The sequence below is a fragment of the Gobius niger genome (genome assembly GCF_951799975.1).
Source record: "Gobius niger genome assembly, chromosome: 1".
Classification (NCBI taxonomy): domain Eukaryota; kingdom Metazoa; phylum Chordata; class Actinopteri; order Gobiiformes; family Gobiidae; genus Gobius; species Gobius niger.
The window spans coordinates 45594685-45616055 of NC_136852.1; the positions used below are offsets into that span (position 1 = coordinate 45594685).

Here is a 21371-nt window from a genome sequence, read left to right on the forward strand (position 1 = left end):
ACCAATTCATGTTAATAATTAAATATGACTGACCTCAGGCTGGCATCTCTTGTGTAAGTTTACAGGGCACCTGGTAATGCTATCCAAACCTACAAACGCATCAAAAGTTAATCAATATTAATCTACTTTTAAGCAAAGCAAATAGCCTGGCTAACACCAGACTAAAATCACAAGTGATATTTAGTCTGGGGACCACCAATTCATTTTCTCGTAGGAGAGGTGTGGTTTACGAGCGTCCATAGTCGTTTATTGGGCGATACGAAAAAAAAAAAAAAAAGAGTCTCATGCGTCTGCACGTAGCCCCAGCCAATCATATCATCGTATGAGATGACGTATGACGTACCCGCTGTAAACTTTTGAGCTAAATTATTTAGAACAAGGTCTAAAGCTTGATCAAAAAAATACCATCGTGTCTGCTGCTGTCATGTTGGATCCGTAAATAAACTTTTTTTTTAATTATCCGTAAATAAACTACAAGCTTCCATATATCGAATAGCGCGTCATCATCTTGCCGTCCCTCCTCGCTCTGTGATTGGTTCCCAAATCCACCGGAGATTTGGCCATGGTCCCCAGGCTGTTGTGCAGTTCGAAATAATTCGAGCGCACACAGCAGCCTGGTGTTAGCCAGGTTACAAAGCAAATGCATTTCCGAGAAATAATTTACCAAATTAGAATGTTGGGCTGGAAAGGTTTACATCAAACAACAATGATTTTCGACGCCCAGAAACTAAACTATCTCAGTTTTCCATCAAATTCCTTGATGACGTTTTACTTAAGATTCCTACTGATAAATTTAAACCATTTTTATCAGATATTAATCACGTCCAAAATAGAAATAGGTGAATGAAAGTTACCAAGTACTCTCGAGACTGACTTGACCACTTTTGACAAAAAGACATCGTGAAACTAAACGACCTCATGTTTCCAACAAATTCCTGGATAACCTTTTACTTAGGACTCCTACTGATAAATGTCAGCCATTTTTATGAGGTATTAACCATGCTCTAAAAAGTTATCGTCGAGTGAAAGTTACTAAACCTGACCAGTTTCATTAGCTTTAGCCACTTTGACCACTTTTGACAAAAACATTAGCATTAGCAAAAGCCGCACTGCCCCCACACAGACAAAACGGGTACTAACATTGAAAATTCAAGCTATTTTTTGCAATATTTGTTGATATACAGTATTATAAAGACACTTACCACCAGGGAAGGGGTGCAGATTCGGTGCCATGATCGATCAGAGTTCAGCGTTTGTTCGTAAATCTGGAAAAAAAAAACACATACAAGCACAGGAACAAAGTGTTAGAAAGCGTTTTGAATGTGTCTATGAGCAAGAACTGACATAAACTTGGTGAGAAATGACGATACAGACCTCTCGTGTAGTCTCTCACTCGAGCGTCAAAGTGACAGTGAAAAATGACATTCCAGGTGCGGTTTAAATAGTGCGCCCGTTGCCAATGGCAATGACGCCAACGACGCCGAGGCCATGAGTCATGACACACACGTGAGATTTATTAAAAGCAATAATAATAATAATAATAACAATAACAATAACAATAACAATAACAATAACAATAATAATAATAATAATAATAATAATAATAAATCTTCAGGTCGGTGGGGAGTCCTTACCTCAAGTGGAGGAGTTCAAGTATCTCGGGATCTTGTTCACGAGTGAGGGACGGATGGAGCGTGAGATCGACAGACGGATCGGTGCGGCGTCAGCAGTGATGCGGTCGCTGTATCGGTCTGTTGTAGTGAAGAGGGAGCTGAGTCGGAGGGCAAAGCTCTTGATTTACCGATCTACGTTCCCGCCCTCACCTATGGTCATGAGATTTGGGTCATGACCGAAAGGACAAGATCGCGAATACAAGCGGCCGAAATGAGTTTCCTTCGCAGGGTGACTGGGCGCACCCTCCGAGATCGGGTGAGGAGCTCAGTTACCCAGGAGGAGCTCGGAGTAGAGTCGCTGCTCCTTCACGTCGAAAGGAGCCAGCTGAGGTGGCTCGGGCATCTGTTTCGGATGCCTCCTGGTCGCCTCCCGCGGGAGGTGTTCCAGGCATGTCCTAGTGGGACAAGGCCTCGTGGAAGACCCAGGACACGGTGGTGGGACTATGTCTCCGAGCTGGCCTGGTGTCGCCTCGGGGTCCCCCCAGAACAGCTGGAGGAGGTGTGTGTGGACCGGGAAGTTTGGGCATCTCTGCTGAGACTGCTGCCCCCGCGACCCGGCCCCGGATAAAGCGGAAGAAAATGGATGGATGGATGTAATAATAATAATAATAAATAAATAAAAATAAAAAAAATATTTGAATTTTAGACCAATACCAACATTGGTCCATTCCAGCAACAGCACTGCATAAAATTAAATGCAGACTCGGGGGGCAGTGAGTAGCTTACTGTTAAAATTGTCAACAATAAAATCACACTTAGCAGATAAAGTCACTGGAGGAATTTGATGTAAAGCATAAATACATTTTGCAGCCACTTCAGGGGTAAAATTAATTAGGACTTTTGCTGTATCAAACCGGTGACATTAAAAAACACGCAGTAGTGGTCAGAGACAGCCAAGTCGACGACAGAGGACACAGTGGTGGACAGGCCATACGTGATGACCAGGTCCAGACTGTGTCCTTTCTCGTGAGTTGGCTGCGTGACGTGCCAACCACCTCCCAAAGTCCATTTTAACCACTGCAGTCATGTATTGACCTCAACCCACGGAAGACTGCTGAGAACCAGTTGATCTATATCAGGGGTCTCAAACTCATTTGGACTGGGGGCCAAAAATGCGAACCCAGTGTTGGTCGGGGGCCGCAACTGACGTAGCCTTTTATATTCAGTCAATTATGATTTAACAACTTATTATTGATTGCTATAATATAACTTAAAATAGTCTGTACATCTGCACATGTTTAAGCTTTTATATTCATTTATCTTTTGGCATAATACATAGCACTATTTATCAGGGCTGAGACGATACTTTTGTCACGATCCAATACGTATCATGATACTCAGGGGCCGATCCGTATCGCGATACAGTAAACAATTATGATAAGTACCTTAAAATGTCACGTGTCCAAAGATTGAAATGTGCATTAACACAAAATGTAACAAAGTGCAGTGTCATTGAAAGTGGAAAACAAAGGAGTGCAGTATTAATTGATTATGTACTTGGTATTGCAGCAAAAAGTATTATGAGCCAATCCAAATGTTTGTCCCAGCCCTACTATTTAACTGTTATCATGACCTAGAACACAAAACATGCTCAAAAATATCTAAATCAAACAATTCAATATTTTGCTTTCCATTTTATTGTGTGCAAATTAATCATACACCGATGGAGCCCATTTAGGATCAAATCAAGCATAAAGTTTAGGCACAAAAATTACAAGAGCGAACACGAGTGCAGTCAATAACACAGCAACACCACATTCATCAGTGCAGAGAACACACGATCCATCATCTAAAGCTCAAATTTAGAGTTCATAAACAGTTCAGTGCAGCATTGATGCAGCTTTCAGCATAATACAGTCATTTTACAGTAAAGGGATGCAATACTGCCACCTGCTGGATGCAGACAGTCACTACAAAAACACTGAGCAGGATAAAGCTTTCTTCATATTCAAGTAATACACAAAGAAAAAGGCATTTAAGGCATATCACCAGCAGATTTAGACTCACATTCAAGAGCATTTTGCTTTGGGTTATTATCAAACAGAGGCTATGGCTTCTTCCTACATTATTTGACATTCAAAAAGATTGACAGCAAAATACACATTGCAAAATTCATTCAGACATTATGATAATCAAGAGGCAATTTCTCAGGTTCTATACGTCAATATCAGAATAAAACATGGCTTGTTTTCTATAATGCAGCGGGAAAGCGGCTGGATGGAGGTTAAGGCAGCAGGAAGTTAGTTGCATATTGTTGACATAAAAATAACTATAAATAACATTTGCATATTATTTGACATAATCTTTGTTCAGGATCAGTATAATCAGCCTGGGTTTGCAGCAGGACATACAAACCACATCTAAAATGAATAAATACTGATAGAACTGACCAAAGAGGAATGACAAGAGATTAATACAATCTCAGGTAAAGTAGATGCTTATTATTTACAAATAAATAAAGAAATCCAGCATGTTTACTGCAGTGCAAGAGAACTTTTATAAGTCAGGCTTTTGTTATCTGTCAAAATGCAGTGCTTTCCTCTTTCTTAGAAACATTTGGAGTCAAATGGTTAGACTCAGCAGTGACTACAGTGTCTTTGGTCTTAAGGCTTCCCTGAATTGAAGTTTTCCAAAGTATTGACATGTGACTTGTGGTTTTCTAAATAATCATCGCAATTTACCTGTAAAGCAGTAATTTTAAGAAGAAATCTGAAAGAGTTGCAAAACATTTTCATTTCAAAACGTCAGTGACAAAACAATAGGCTTTATATTCCTATAGGATAGAACTGGGACTCGCTGCTGACCCTTATGTACAGTATTACAGAGAAATATATCTTCCCAGCACAAAAAAAATGGCCAAAACACACACCTAATAACTATACCGTGTTTAGTCTTAATTAAACATGAACTAATGCTTGCTTAATCATGTACTATTCATTAATTAAGTGCAACTCATACTGGATTAGCATTTTTAGTTCAGCTTTACCCAAATCAAATTTACCCAGTTACCCAAGTTTCTGGACTGGAGTTTACAGCCTATAGGCCAGAGTAACGCCTCATTTGAAAGCTAAGACCTACACAACTGATCACAACTTTTTTGTCACTTTTGTTGGGTTTTCATCCTTGTGTTTGTCGCTATTTTGACGCTTTGTTCAAGAAGCTTTGAGATTTGGGTAAAGTCCAACTGGAGAAAATGTGCCCGGTTCAGGAGGGGGTTAAGAGGTTAATCTTAAAATCATCAATGTTTAAATTGACATTTAAATTATTAGTATGAGTCGCACTTAAAGAGACTCGATGCAAGTTGGCCATTTTATACTCACTACTGCCACCTCAGGTTATACGTGTAACTGCACCTTCTATATTAAGCTCGTGCATGACAGCAATTCGGGCCGAAGTAACACCTTTTTGATTGACAGTGCAGGATTTTAGAGGCAGTTGTGGTGAACAGGTCTGGGCTCATTCTACACATTAGGACATGGCTGGAACATGTAGGGGGAGGAAAATACATCGTTTTAACATTTTTAAACTCCGTGTTGTCCCTTTAATTAATGAGTAGTACATGATAAGGCTAAATATGGTACCGTTATTACAAAGTGTTATACTAAATCATGGTATCTTACCAAAAAAGGTGTCACTTTGGTTTAAGTTTGCTTACTGAGATGTTGAATTTAAAGCTTTCTTTTACGTTAAATATTAAAGGTGCACTGTGCAATTTTTTATGTAAAAAAAAAAAAAGTTTATTTTAGTGCGACCTTTCAGTGACCCAGTGACCGTGTGGGTGGTTATATTTCAGGTTTTTTTTTTTTCTTCTCAGATTTCTGGTAGGTTTTGGACTGAAATGTATATGTAACCATGGATACGGTTCAATCAGCAGTGAAAACACAAAAAACAATTGATCCTGGAGCGTCCTACAGGCCATCTAGGTCACTGAAAGGTCAAAAACGCTCCAATATCAACTTTTTTTTTGTACGTAGAAAGTTGCACAGTGCAGCTTATAAGTGTAAAAACTGCAGGCTACTTAATAAAAGTGAATCGTTGTTTGACGCACAGGGAAGGACATTAATTTAGCTGCATTGTTTTCAATAGTGCACCTGTCATCGTCACAACAACGATCCTTTGCTGGTCCTAACACTTTGCATACCCCTGCTTAAAGTCCTCCCAGGCGGCCAGCAGCTCGGGCGGCCTAAACCCATTCACCGTGATCAAGTGCGCAAAACGACAGCGCTCATACTTCAAATTCCTCACAACAAACAGGCTTTTCGGCAAAGGCCACAAGCTGTACGCGTAACGCGGCTGGACATCCAAAACGCTCAGGCACAACCCCACGTACACGTCCTCGAGCGGGACCGGTCTCACAAAACTGGACGCCCGCGAGATCCTCCCCGCGAGGTCCTGAGAGAAGACGTACCCCGCTCCGGACACGTAAGGGGGGAAGCTGTCGTCCGGGTACTGCTCCTTCGACAGTCCCCATTTCCCGTCCCGCCTGGGTTTGCCGTCGCTTATGACCGACCCCGTGATGAAGCCTCTCCTCGGGCGGCCCCTGAGGTAGTCCCTGAGGTGGAAAACGTTCACAAAAATGTCCGAGTCCACCTTCATGCCGTAGCGCGTCTGCGGACAGTGCGCGTCCAGCCACCTCATCATCACCAGTGTTTTAATGGTGAGGTTTTGGTAAGTGTCAATAAAGTTAACTTGAATAATATCCCCGTGCTTCCTGCTTTCCGTCTCGATGTTATCCTGGACTTCTGACTTTTGGGGGCTTTCCTCAGGTAGCCCCAAAAAGAACAGGGTCAAGGTGTCCAATCCAGGCGCACCCCACGTGTGACGCACGGCCTCTCGCTGCGCGTAATGGTGAGGCGCCACGGGAACGAGGAAAACGACCAAAATATCACTTCCCCGGTTGCACGCGCGCGGCTGGTTGAGGACATACTGGTACGTCTGGGGGGAAATCAGCCTGTGGTCGTCATCTGACAGCAGGACGGGCCCCTTTGGACAAGGTTTACTTACGGCAAACGCGTAAAACAAAAGTACCAGAATGGAAAATATAGCAGTGACTCTTGCCAACTTCCAGAAAAGGCCCGTCTTCATCGCCGTGTGAACGCAGATGGCGCGCACTGTCCCGGTTTGGACATATATTAGCTCTTGTGTTATTTCAGGATGAGTAAGCACAGCACACGGAAGTACAGGCCCCGCCCCCTTGTAGTGAAGTCAGGCCAGTCAGGAGCCCCCCCCCCGCACCGCTCTCCCTCTGGAGGAAATGGGCTCGGGGAGAGGCTTGTTCTTGGTCCTTGGTAGAGGCTGTGTGGTGAAATGCTGCCACCGTCTGGACAATGCGGGGAGTTGTTACAATGTTACAATGTAAGTAAGTAAGAGTAATAGTACTTTGAAATAATTTGACTCAAGTACAAGTTAAAGGTAGTGAGCAACATAAATACTCAAGTAAAAGTAAAAAGTACTTGGAGAAAGGTACTTGGAGTAATTAAGTAACTGAGCAAAACAGTCAAAAGTTCCAAAGAAAATGAAAATGAAAATACAGGAAATAAAATATCTAAAGAACAATGAGCACAAGACGATCTACATCTATTTCATAGAAAAAAATGAAGCACATATTTACTCTCAGTGGTAAAAGTAATTAGTCAGAGTACTTTTCTTCAAAAGGTTACTCAAGTAAATAAATAAAGATCTTCTTCTTCTTCTTCTTCTACATCTTGATTAAATGTACTACATGCCTCTGGTGCTTAGTAACTGTTTGAAGCGTAATAGTCTGATTTATGTTTTAGTTGGGACATAAATTATGAGAAAACATAAAAATACTGTAGAAATTGAAATATTTTCAAAGAAAACACCATCAAATAAGAAATGTTTATGAATAAAGTAGCAAAACACAAACTACTGCTCTATTTTAAGCACCAAATGAAGATGTGTCACTGAAAGACTTACACACAGAGGCACAAGTTGCTCTTTTTTCTTTTTTTACTCAAGTAAGAGTACAGATACTTCATTATAATATTACTCAAGTAGAAGTAAACAGGAAAAAACTACCAGTTACTTCAAGAAGTTACTTAAGTATATGTACTTGAGTAAATGTAACTTAGAACTACCCACCTGCTCAAGTAAGAGTAACGTTTCTATGAGATGATTTTACTAATGTACAAATAAAAAGTAGTGACCTAAATAAATACGTAAAAGTAAAAGTGTTACTTGAGTACTTTTGCTGAGTGTAAAAGTCAGATTTTTGTTTCAGTTGTGACATGAGGCAAAAATCCTACTATTTCCAGAGAAAGAATTATGACAAATATGATTATATATATATAATCATATATGATATATATGATGCACAGAACACTAACTATATATTTCAGGTTGACGTGAAGCTTCTGTAACTTTAAAATGTACTCAAAGTGGCACAAGTAACTATTTACTTGTGCCACTTTTTTTTTATTCAAGTAAAGATAGAAGTAAAAAGTACTGAATGATATAACAACTCTAATAAGTACACTTTAGGCAAAAAGTTACTCAAGGGCTTGTGGTTAAGTAATAGTCGCAGCTTGATTTTTTTCCTGTATTTTGATTTTGGAGGTTTTTTTTCCGGACCTTTATTTGCTTCAGCCAACTGAGCTTAATCTGCCAGGAATGCGGATTGAATGGACTGTGGATTTCATGGATGATATCGGTGCTCTATGATCGTTTTCTCCTTCCCTCCAGGTTTCGGAAGTTGGACGGCCGGATCTTCATTTCGGCGAATTCGACGGAGTGCTTGTGGCCCTTCCAGTGGAACCAGTTCACGCCCTAAAAATAAATAACAGACAACAGTCAGAGATTTGAGTCTGTATTTACTAATCCTTTGCTTCCTTTGGTGTGTGATGCAGGAAAATGTGGCATTGGCGACAAAAACAGACAAACAATGGCCAATGGGTCGGTTCCAAAAGTGGGTCGTGGGAGCATTTTTACTGGCTCGTTGGCCTGTTCCAATTGACAGTATGGTCCCAATATTGTCTGCAGACGCATTTTATTTCATCTACAAAACTGCAAGGAAATAAGGATGCTTTTGTATATTCCATAATAAACGTTGATCTCATTATTAGTTGATTTTTAAGCAGATATTTATTTGGGTCGTAACTTGTCTGGGTTAAAAGTGGAGCTGTACGAGTTGAGAACCACTGCACTAAAGCAGTGGTTTTCAACTCGTACAGCTCCAGTGGTGCATGTCGGGTTTTTTGGGGGGAAGAATCCGATCCCCCTCCGATCTAGCAGCAGTGTATTCACATGAAATCTCCGCACCCACTCTGATGGGGCTCTGGCGATTTGAAGAAGAGAGTTGGATAATCCTTGAAATGTCAAAACAGAAATGAAAAGCTGTGTCGATTTAGAGCAGTGGTTCGGGGTCCAAAGATGATGTTAACTTACTAACTATTTATACATGTGTTTCCAATGACAACATGTAACAATATCACCACTACTATAATAATTTCTCAAGAAGATAACAGTTAAAACACAGCCCCAGAGACGCACGTTAATTTGATACAACCAGCAAATGTGGCACAGACGTAGCAGCTGCTCAAGACGTTAGCATGCTACCCGTTAGCAACTGTCATCGATCAACTGTCAGTGGCCTCAACACGATAAACACATGTGTGGCTCACATCTATGAACACTGAGGAAATACTACAGTAACAGCTCAGCTCTGACCTCTGTCACATGTTGTAGCCAAAGTTTGGAGTGTGGTTTAGGGCTTTCTCTTGGAGAGGTCAGAGCTGAGCTGTTGAAGCTAAATGCTAACCAGTAGCATGCTAACATCTTAAACACTGATTCACAGAAACGTGAACTCTGGGGGCCATGTTCTAACTGTTGTTTTCTTGACCAATGATTACGAGTACATAAAAATACCACTGTCAATCAGTTGTCTTTCTGTTATATCCTGAGTGTTGCTACTTGTTGGAGTACTGCATAATTCTGCTTCGGTATTCAAAATGGCCGCCATAACAACAAAAGTCACATGACTGAAAGGCATGTATACCATACTTGATTGAAAACGTCATGTTTTTTTAATTAAAGTTTGAAAAAAAAAACGCAAACTATGTAGCCGACATTTATATACTGTATATATACAGTGTTATTTGTCTAAATTTTGACTGTACTTTAGTTTATTCATTTATTTTGAGGTTTCGCTAAGTTTAGTGAACTCTACTAGTTTCCATACCTCTGCAAAGGAATCAAACCCCTTTTAGGACCATGACTGGCCTGCAAGCCTCACTTTGGGCAGCCCTTTATACTATATGGGCATGTTTATTTTTGTCATGAAAACAAATAAAAAGCTTTGAGCTGTTTTTGGCTACAACTCACAAAATCGGTATTGAGACAATTCAGTTTAAGCTCCACAACAAAATGTCAAAAATAAAACAAAATCCTTGGAAATGAAAAGAAAGAATAGGTGCTAAGTCAGCAGAGGGACATTTTTGTTTTATAGCTCTATACAACAGGGATTGTGCTTTGAGAAATTGCTCGTACTTTATAGACTTTGGAGAAGAAGCCGGTGCCGATGAGCTCGGCGGAGAAGTTTTCCCAGAATTCCAGTTTGCGCACGGCGGTGCGGAGCTTCTGCCATCGGTCCACACTGTAGTACTGGTCCGAGGACTCTCCGAACAGAGTGGGACTGGACGGCTCCGAGGACACGTCCACCTCACACATCCTCGAGATGTCCGCTGTGGACGGGAGAGACAACAGAAAATATCAGCTACCGTCCAAGTTGAAGTAATAAACACAATGCTCACAATGACAGACAAAGCCACTGTATAAAATCATGGGCTTAGAATCAAACATGAAAAGATGTGATGGAAGAAGCAACATGCAGCATAGAGGTAAAAATAGGTACGCAGATGATACTTAAGACACTCGCCAAATGAAGAAATCGAACAAAGGTTTACATGTAATTATACCATTTCAGATGTTGTCCTTCTCATTCTTCTCTCACCAAAAGGATATTGGCAGATTCACATCACCCCAGGGGCCTACGCTGCTCTCCTCCCACCCAGACGCCGGTTTGTCAAGCGTTTGTTCAGGACCAAAAGAACCATCACTAGGCCTGTCACGGTAACAAAATCTGAAGTTCCATATACGGAGGAAGGAAAATAACAAATAGCTATATCTATAATCTATACTGTATCCTTGGTATACTAGGCATAGGCTAAGCAAAGGGAGGACACATGCCTCCAGATGACTTGAACATTGGAACAGCACTTGGGTGGCGAGTGATGATGTAGATGCCTGACCCCGCCCACTTTTGACGATGCCTAGGCTTTGGGAAACAGCCAAAACGTGCACGTACAGACACAAATCACAGGCAGTTTAGGCTATTTATACCGCCTGTGTGTGTGTGTGTGTGTGTGTGTGTGTGTGTGTGTGTGTGTGTGTGTGTGTGTGTAGGTGTGTGTGTGTGTGCGTGTGCGTGTTTGTGTGTGTGTGCGTGCGTGCGTGTGTGCGTGTGCGCGCGCGTGCGTGCGCGCGAGTGTGTGTGTAGGCTGATTGAAGATCAGCTACAGGTGCTCGCAGGAGACTCCACCCATGCACACACACACACACATAGAGAAAGCGAGGGACGCAATAAAAAGGAAGAGATTGCAGTGTCACACACAGGCGTTTGACACAGCAGGTCTTAAGGTCTTTCTTTTGCGACACTCCACCATCGCCATCTCTTCAAATGGAAGCCCAGGGTAAGCATCAGAGATTATTTCTCTTTTAAACTATTTTGACATTTAGTTCTGCTGCAAATGTGTTTTTGTTGTCAGGGATAATTGCTCGTGATGAAGCCATTCACAACTTCATTAATGAGAAAATCGAAGCCCGTAATGTTGAGGTAAGTTGCACATTTTTAGACCTTCAGTATTTAAACAAGGGCTTATTGCATTGTTTCTTTGTTCAGGGACGTGAGGTTCCTTTCTGTGTGTTAAATCTGGACGATGTCTGTGACAAGCTGCTTAGATGGCGGCAAAATCTACCCAGAGTGGAACCTTTCTATTCAGTAGGGTGCAACAACACACCAGTTGTCCTCGAGCTGCTTGGTGCATTGGGAACAGGGTTCGCCTGTGACAATGAAGTAAGTGTTTTTAAACTGTAGAACAGCCAAGAGTTCATTGTCACTTTAAATCTGTAACTTTTAATGAAATCAGTGAATCAGTGAAGTTTTTTCCAGTCATTTCGTCCAACTTGGTATCCTACCGAACTCTATGGCTAAATGAACACATGTGCAATGTTTCTTTCTATGGCAGAAGGAGATGGAGATGGTGAAAAATGTTCTTGCCCCAGACCAAATCATTTTTTCACATACAGCAAAACCCGAGTCACACATCAAATATGCCAAAGAGAATGGAGTGGAACTCCTGGCCTTTGACTCTGTGAACGAGCTTCCCACGATCTCAAGGTCGCACCGCAATGCAAAGCAAGTGAAATAACCATTTTCACAATGTTTTGTGGCTTTATGGACTTTAAACATTGGTTTTCAAAGCTTCTTCCAATCTAATTCTGTCCAGACTGGTGCTGCGGATTGCTGTGAATGACCATTCTCTGTTACGACGCAACAGAAAGTTTGGAGCCGAACGTGAGGCTGTCGAGAATCTGCTTCAACGAGCGCAAGCGCTGGGCTTAACCGTGATCGGAGTCAGCTTCCATGTTGGGAGTCTGTGCCAGGACAGTGTGCTGTACAAGATGGCTATAAGAGATGCTAGACTAGTTTTTGATCAAGCTGTGAGTTGGGGTAAAATGAATTTGTATGCAGTGTAACTTTCAAGGTTAGTTTAATCAGACACTACGATTAAAGGTGTTACACTTTAAAAAAAAAAAAATGTATATTTCAGTCGTCCTCGGTATCACCAGAGTGCGGTTAAGTGTCTTATCAGCTGTTCCAAGGCGTTGCCAGTATGACGCTCCTGACAGGTCCATCAGACTGGCCACACCCTAGAGAAAGAACCGCTGATAACTGATGCATCACCACGTGCTGGTGCTACTTCTGAGGATGGCTCCTGAAACATGTCATGGAAATCTATACAGGAACGGTTACTAGAATGACTTAAGGCTAATTTATTTTTATTTATTTATTTTTTTGAACAAAGTATCTTCTTGGTTTGGCCATAGCTGGATGGACTGATTTAATAATTCCCAACACATTTCAGAAAAAGCTGGGATTTCCGATGAACCTTCTCGATATTGGCGGTGGTTTCAACGGTAAGAACGAGGGTCCGACTTCACTTGAGCAGGTAACAACAAACCAACCTTTTGCATCCACCACCATCTCAACATCCTGCTAACAGTCGTTTGATGTTGTAGATGTCTATCGGAATAAATGAGGCTCTGGATGAGTTTTTTCCTGCTGACTCTGGAGTGAAGATTATTGCCGAGCCAGGGCGTTACTTTGTGGACGCAGCCTGCACGTTGGCTGTAAACATCATTGCCAAAAATGGTAAAGGGCGATTTTCAAAAAGGCTTTGGGCAGCGTTGATAAATACTGTCCACTCATTTCTTTTTTTTTTCAGACGATGGAAATGGAATGTTCTTTTACTCCGTCAGCGACGGGATCTATGGCTCAATGAGGTCTAAAATCTATCACAATGAGACCTACACATTTTATCCATATCGTCAAAGGGTAACACACTTTCACAGTTTGTTGCTCTTTTTACTGTGTATTCTAATAACTCTTATGTGTAGGAAGGTGTGCAGACGTACCCGTCCATTATCTGCGGACCGTCCGGCGAACCCCATGACCAACTGACTGACCTCGTTCAGTTGCCCGAGCTAGATATTGGAGAGTGGCTCCTTGTTCATGACATTGGGGCCTATTCAGTATCTCTGGCAATGGTGTCTAATAGATTTGAGAAAGCTCAGATTTGCCCTGTGAGGAAGGTGAACACAGGATGTCCTGATACTGTCTTGGAAAAATTCGGAGATTCTGTTTCAGTGTTGGAATAACTCAAGTGTGTTAAGTTGCGCAATTTTTATAGGTGACATCGTAACTACATTTTACACTCCCTTGATTTCTTATGGAACAAATTTTCACTTTTTTTTTTTTTTTTTTTTTTTGGTGTGTAAATTTATAGCACTCTGGTTTTTGCCCATATTGTGATATGCCTTATGGAAGTAAAGACTCAGTGTTCATTTGCATATGTTTTTGGCTGGCATGTTATTTCAAGATGGTAAATGGACTCCACTTATATAGCACTTTTCTACCTTATCAGGCCAAAAGCGCTTTACAGCAAGGAACCACTCACGCACCAATGTACGCAGACACTGGAGGCAAATGACTGGTCTTGCCCAAAGACACGACAGAGAGCATAATTGGCAAGCGCAGATTTAAAATTGGGTCAACCTCGTCTTGGGTTGTGAGCTGAAATTCGAGACTGTCCTCAAAACGTGACTTATGGTCGTTTGAAGTCTGATACAACTGATTGAGCGACGAGCCAGACTGATCTTCCATGTAAAGAGATACATGGGGATACAGTCTGGAATAGTGTACTGCACAATATACGTCACCTTTCCTCAAATATTCATTAAGCTAGCAACGGTTGCTAGGGGGAGTCAGACTCGCGCCTTTCACTCACGCTAGATGAATGTAAATAGTTTACGGACGAGATGTCTACTGAGCTAAACCTTCTAACTCTGTCCGAGAATGACGTCCCCGGTGCCAGATTCACTGGTAAAGATGGCTTGAGTGTAGAGGGCTGAAATAGATGAGGAAAAGAGCCGACCTGATCCAGAGGTAGATTGTCAACACCATTTTCCCCCAAAAAACATCAGCGTCCGCCACTGATAGTGACATTTTGCAGGTTCAACAAGCTATATTTTACCACCCTATGTCCTGTCTGTCATATTATGTCCTCTGGTTGTCTTACGTCTGACAGTTGTTGGGGGTTATTTATATAATTATTACCCTTCCCCTAAGGCTGTTTCCTTACTACAGAAAAAACATCTGTTGGATCTACCTGTAGGCATGAACAGGCTTGCTAGAAAAAAGCGGAGGCTGAACATGCCTTGCATATTTAAATAAGAGTGTAGAACTGTAGTAGAACTGGTCTTTTGGACGCCCGCACAAGGACCCATCGTTCACATTTATCCCTCTGGGTTTTTGGTTTCGGGAAATGAATAAAAACATCCTTCATCATATGTGGAAGGTCATAGTGTCTGGAGTCGTCGGCAAAGCATAGGTCACTTCGTGTTTGGTTCACTCTCATGAGCGTTAGCCCCGCTTATTACAGTTCCAGACTGTCATATGTATAAGTACATAAGGTTAAGGTATACTTTATTAATCCCCTTAGGGAAATTCATTCTCTGCATTTGACCCGTCCTCGATGCCGCTGGGGCGACCTGTAGGAGCAGTGAGCTGCCAGCGTGGGCCGACGCTCAGGGACCTCCATTATGTGGAGACAGGCTAATGGTCCGAAACACCTGGCCAGAGGATTAACCTATTGTACATGTTTTTAGTGGTAGGGGAAACCAGAGTACGCAGAGGAAACCTACGCAGACACAGGGAGAACCCAGACCTTCTAGAGTGCAAACCACTATACTACCGTGCTGTTGAAATCAGTCTGGCTTTATGCCAGGCTAAGAACAGCGCCCTGGGTTTGTGGAACGCTGTATAAAATTGAGCTGATAAGACCCTGTAACAATAATAAATTAATTTGCAGTAGACTAAGACTTTTCTAAGTGTTCAACGTCTAATTTGTTCAACGTCTTTCATACTTTTGGTTGTCTTGTTGTCTTGACCCAAGAATTTATAATGTTCTGTAATTGAATGTTTTGTTTTATTTCATGAACACGAGATGCTGCTAGTACCACTGTTACTATGATTCCTATTGGGGATTACCTGCAGCTGGACACATGCGTTTCAGTCATATATGTTTTCACACTGCAAAAAATGTCAGTATAAACATCTCAATTTGAGCACAATAATCCAAATTTTAGTTGTTTTGACTAGTTAAGAAGTTCTTGGGCATTTGTCCTAGATTAATTAACTTGTTCTGAGATGTTTCTGACTCGTTTCAATATATTTCGTCCTTATTTCAGGTCATTTTCTTTGCCAATGGGGTAAGAAAATTGGTCTTGTCTCATTGGCAATTTTACCTTCTTATTTCAAGCGAGATTTACCTTAGAACTGGTCTGAAATGTCCTCAAACAAGCAAAGTAAACTTGGTCCGACCAGGAAAAGTGTCTAAATGAGTGAAAACCGCTCAAAACAAGATACATTTCCTCAATTCAAGTCATTTAAGCCAATGCTTGATATTTACTTATTGTAGTGCAGTGCTATGGAGCCCTTTGTGGACTATTTCTATTGAAAGGATAAACTACTTTGTTTTGTAATGTCTTGCATATTACCCTGAAATGCATGAAAGTAAATCATTTTTTTAATATGGGGTAGGCACCTTTTTCTCTTTATTGTGTAATAAAGTGATAATGAAAATAATGTAAATAATTGCTATAATAGATCAAATCAAGTAATACATCATAACTATAAGTTATTCAGCCTTAATTAAACATGAACTATTTTTTAATTAAGTGCGAGTCATACTTGATCACTGCTTAACTACTCCAGTAATCAAATGAAAATTAAATGGTCACATTTATATAAGTGCCTTTCTACCTGCTTTAGGCACTCAAAGCACTTTACATCACACAAGATGACCTGCTCTACTCTCTGCGGCACCGTCAACCCAAATTAATGCTTGACTTCTAATGATTAGCTCCCATAAACACATTTCTGATGCTATATTATACCTTATGGTTATGATTGAATCATATAATCATCAATGATTAGTTGATGTTTGAATTATCAGTAAAGTCACATTAATTAATGAGTAGTACATGATTAATTAAGGCCAACTAAGGTATAGTTTTTAGTGTTATCCTAAATCTTAGTATCTTACCAAAAAGGTCAAAGAATAAGACACTTTGGTTTAAGTTTGCTTACTGAGATATTGAATTTAAAGCTTTATTTTATGTTAAAGGTAATATGAACTCTACTTTTATGTTTATATTAGTGCGACCTTTCAGTGACCCAGTGGCTCGGTGGGTGGTTAACTTGGCGCCTTCGCTTTCCATCCCGGTGGCTCCTATGATGCTTCAGGATCAATTTGATTTCAGACCGTTTTAGGATTTCTGGAATCAAATGTTTAAGTTGTCACATAAATCATGAGAAACAAAGCATGTAATGATGTGAAAATCAGAACATTTCCAAAGAAAATACAATAAATGTATAATTAAAATACATATTTCCGAAGAAAATGGGGCATGAAACAAAACGACATATTTTAGATTGACGTGAAGCTTTTGTTGCTTAAAAATGTACTCACAGTGGAATACATTTTTACTCAATTTAAAGATAGGAGTAAAAAGCACTAAATGATACAACTCTAATAAATACGCTTTCTTCAAAAAGTTACTCAAGGGCTTGTAGCTCCAAACTAGTTGTCCCAGCTGTAATAATTCCTATCATTATATCCAAAGAGAAGACCACTGTATAAATCACACACGTACTACTTTTAAACAAACCTTTTATTGTAATACAGTTTACAGAGAAACACCTGTTTTTTCACCCAGTTATAAACAAACGAAACAATAAAAACAGACTTAATTTACACAGGCATCCTTTCGCCGGTCAGTGGTTCGGTCCCGCCTTCGTAAGGCAGGGGGGAGGGGAAAGGGCTGGGTTTGGGGAGGGGGGGGGAGTGGAGACTGTAGTTCTCTGTAGCAGTGGTTCTTTTAGATTTTGTTGTGCTTTCGAGTTCGGGCTGGGTGTGGTTAGGTAATGGTCATTTAGTTGATTTTTACTGTAATTGTTTATTTTTATTTTCTTGACCTTGTTGACTTTTATTTGCTTCAGCCAACTGTGTTTAATCTGCCAGGAGTCCGGATTGAATGGACGGAATTCAGAAATCAGAAAACGCAGAATTAATTAGGATTCTAATTTATACCTGTTCACGCCCATTGATTTGTCCTGGTTTAGGCCTAATCTACACCTTACACCTTTGGGGTCGGAGGTTTAGCAAATATTACTTCATGAGCGAATCATTTCAACTTGATGAGAACCACTGCCCTATAGTGATCGCCTGACACAATGTTACCTCAATCCAAGTAGCCGTTTTGTGCTGATAACACCACATAGTAACATTCGCTTTTCCACATATATTAAATGGATTCACATTTTGCATAAGAAATAAAAATCACCACTGCCTTTTCATCATCATCATCATCATCATCATCATCATCATCATCATCATCATCATCATCATCATCATCATCATCATCATCATATACTGAATAAAACAGGTCCTGCCTCGGAATCATAGCTCAAACAAAACATCTTTTTCATTTTTATCTTTGTCTTAAACACAATACTGCAAAGTGTGATGCCTTCAGGAGCTCACGTTATGGATGGAAATACTGGCATCCACGAGGACATGGGATGTGGAGGGTTAAATACTATTTAGTCAATTTTCTTCTCCCACTTCTCTGCCTCTTTAGGAGCCAGTTTCACAAAGGTTTTTTAACGGACAACTAGTATTAAGTGTTGATGCTTTATTGTGTAGCCGATCTATTCATGACCAAAAACAGTGCAATAAACCCTTGTAGTTTGGCAGGGCTTTTTTGCAGATGCTAAACTAAGATTTTAAAAAGGCAACATTGAAGTTTAAACCATTGTTACCAAAACATTGTCCTATACAAAAGTTAGCAAAACATAAATAAATAAAAAAATACATGTATTGTTTAGCAGAACAACTAATCTAAAGGGCCCAGTTTCTGCCAAGGGCACAAACATTCAAGATAATAAATAGTCATTCTTTACTATAACTACATTAATTTTATATATATTATAATATTTTGGTAGGTTTAATGTAGCCTATGTTTTTAGTAAAAAAAAACAAAAAAACTATCCATTTTAAAATAAGAAAGAAATGTATGGCCTAGACCGTTATGTAGAACGAAAGGAGCTCCACAAGGCTGCATCTTTGTGCCAAAATAATTCAATAAACTTCTGAACGATACAGGCTAGGTAAAGTTAAATTAACCAAGATTGACTGCGACGTAAGTACGAAAACTACATTTCAAGTCAGGAAAAAAAATCTTTGTGAAACTGGCCCTGCGACTTGGCTCGGTAAACATGGGAACAATGGAAACATTTCACAAATAGACAAATGGCATTTCCTATGATTCAATGTCCGTGTGCCATCACAAATATCTCTAAATCTGTACAATGCAAAGTGTTATAATCCTGTCCATATTTCTTTTTTTTCGTTTTCTGCCTAAACAAGTCCATTATATTGTATTAGAAACATGTGCTTTTTTGTTTTTGCCTGTGAAACCTCCTTGTAAAATTGTGTTTATCGTTAGCATAGTGTCCAAACTGCATAGGGCTCCTCCTTAGACGCTTTTGCTCAAAACACAACGTCATAACGCCTGGGTTGTGTTTCTTTGGCTAGTCCAGTTTGTAGCATGCATGTCCGCGCTGGCAGCTTCCCCGCAAAGATCGGTGGATGAGAGGGAATGGCTTGCTAAACGGCACAAGGGCAGTGTGAGGAGATCCAGTTGTTTTTGAATGGAGGCAGCCGGGGCTCTTGGCAGTGACTTTGGTTGAGTTTTGAGCGAGTTGTTTTTATTTTTTGTGTTGAGTCTGGGGGGTATAGTTGTAAAGACAGAGACTTGTTGTTGGTCACTTGTTGCGGTGGATTTCATGGATGATATCGGTGCTCTATGATCGTTTTCTCCTTCCCTCCAGGTTTCGGAAGTTGGACGGCCGGATCTTCATTTCGGCGAATTCGACGGAGTGCTCGTGGCCCTTCCAGTGGAACCAGTTCACGCCCTGAAAATAAATAACAGACAACAGTCAGATATTTGAGACTGGATTTACTAATCCTTTGCTTCCTTTGGTGTGTGATACAGTAAAATGTGGCATTGTCGACAAAAACAGACGAACAATGACCAAGCTTTCCATTTTTAAGCAGCTATGTGTCAATTAGTGGGTCGGTCCCAAAAGTGGGTCGTGGGACCATTTTTACTGGCTCGCTGTAAATTATTGTCTGCAGATGCATTTTATTTCATCTAAAAAAACAAAACAGCAGGAAATAAGGATGTTTTTGGTATACTTCATAGTGGATCCTGAAGCTGTACGAGTTGAGAACCACTATTTTAGTACAGTGGTTCTCAAACTGTGTGCGTACCACTGTGGCCTCTTCATGTGGTAATGCAATTCTAGACATTATCCATTTTGTTTAGAGATCATTTATAATATACTTTAGTAATTAATTTGGACTTTTTCTCCTTTAGATATGGTTCACACCCTGTTTGGTCATAATTTCGTCCGAGTAGGTAAAATTTAGACCCTTTTCATATAAAGTTGGTTCTGATTTGAACTGAATCTTGGCCTGGTAGTATTCACCTTCTTCAGGAACTCACTTTGGCCATCTTGTATTCATGGCCAAACTGCAGGCCTGACTTACTGTTATTGATGTAACATGTATTTCCGACACATTGTTGTGTACATGCTGTTTATTGATCGTCTCCGGTCCTTTAGAGTATCCTTACTGCTAATTAGCCAATTAGAGTGACAAAAGCAAAGAAAAGTTGTAAGTATAAGTTCACTTTTTCATGCCATCTTCCCAGCGTTAACTCAAAACTGTGAGCTTCCCTTTTTCACTCTCTCTCTTTCTTTTACAACAGTGGATTTCCCCAACTCAAAGGAATTGCTTACACCAACAGGAAATGCTTTAAAGAGGGGGTATTGTGCTTTTTTCAATCACATAGCACCAGTCTATATCACACTACAATGATGACGAAACCTTCTGTTGGTTTGTAAATGCAGTAAATTAGAATAACTGCCTTGTATAAAATTGCTCTCTCAAAATGGCTGTAGCGAATGTCTTTAAATAGGCCTCTGTCTCTTTAAGAACCTCAGACCCTTTCCGACACGCCCCCTCCACACGCTGTCTGTGGCATCAGTGGGGAGGGGGTTCTGCTGAGGAGCAGTGGTTGGTTACTCGGCTGGTGATGAAAGCTTGGAGGCGTCTCCAGGAGGTGGGGGCGTTCCTAGGAGGACTCAGGCAAACCTATCCCTAAAATGGCCGCCATCAGAGTTTTTACAGATTACTCAAAAATACCTGAATGTGCCAAGGCAACACTTCAGGCATGTTTTTAATGAGGAAATTACATAATAACATGATGTAAAGCTTGAAAAAGTCCATTTTGCATAAGCGTGGCTGAATAAGGTGAATATGGAATATCAGTTATTTCCTGAGGTGGTAACTGAGGTGAAACTACTGATTTACAACAACAGTTCTTCCAGGTTGGAGACGGTTGTTGCGGTCGTCGCGATATGTCCACCGGTAAAATAGGTGTCGCTGAGAGAACATGGCTGAGAACCGCTGCCCAGAGAGTACTGCACTATTGTAAAGCTGCATTTACCTTGCTGTGGCTGTTGTCCCCGTAGCGTCCCATGAGGTTGACGCGGTGGCAGTTCTTGTACCAGAAGGCTCCTTTGTAGGACAGCGCGCAGTTGGTGACGGCGATGTCGTTGTCGTGGTCGTATGTGGAGAAGGGGCGGCCATGATGGTACGTCATTGAGTCACCTGAAACCGAGACGAAGGAGGAGTGAGGAAACTTAGAGCACAAGTAGAAACGTAAGTAATACACACTGAGTCAAATAAATATCCCCAATAAATATTCATT

General features: G+C 40.8%; 3 protein-coding genes across 5 annotated transcripts in view; 1 reads left to right on the plus strand and 2 right to left on the minus strand.

Moving 5' to 3' along the window:
• Positions 1–5782: 5782 nt before the first annotated feature.
• b3galt8 (beta-1,3-galactosyltransferase 8) lies at positions 5783–6866 on the minus strand. Its single transcript, XM_079564569.1, has one exon. It carries the CDS (start codon positions 6756–6758, stop codon positions 5799–5801), a length of 960 nt encoding a protein of 319 aa, XP_079420695.1. The 5' UTR covers positions 6759–6866; the 3' UTR covers positions 5783–5798.
• A 4501-nt stretch (positions 6867–11367) lies between these two features.
• LOC306975124 (ornithine decarboxylase-like) lies at positions 11368–13431 on the plus strand (the record flags this gene model as incomplete). Its single annotated transcript, XM_079572544.1, has 9 exons — positions 11368–11380; positions 11456–11523; positions 11590–11763; positions 11936–12087; positions 12197–12410; positions 12836–12919; positions 12990–13122; positions 13196–13253; positions 13368–13431. 9 exons carry the CDS (start codon positions 11368–11370, stop codon positions 13429–13431), a joined length of 960 nt encoding a protein of 319 aa, XP_079428670.1.
• Positions 13432–18769: 5338 nt separating this feature from the next.
• tncb (tenascin Cb) overlaps positions 18770–21371 on the minus strand; it is a 77597-nt gene continuing 74995 nt past the window's right edge. For all 3 annotated transcript variants that reach the window (XM_079566805.1, XM_079566804.1, XM_079566803.1), the window contains 2 exons: positions 21108–21271; positions 18770–19509 (listed from right to left, as the gene is read on the minus strand). In XM_079566805.1, the coding sequence (XP_079422931.1) occupies positions 19399–19509; positions 21108–21271 (275 nt within the window). In that variant the 3' untranslated portion in view covers positions 18770–19398. The remainder of the gene's footprint in view (positions 19510–21107; positions 21272–21371) is intronic.

Excerpts from the sequence above, each read along its gene's own strand:
- b3galt8 (XM_079564569.1), bottom strand. The coding sequence starts at position 6,758 with ATGAAGACGGGCCTTTTCTGGAAGTTGGCAAGAGTCACTGCTATATTT.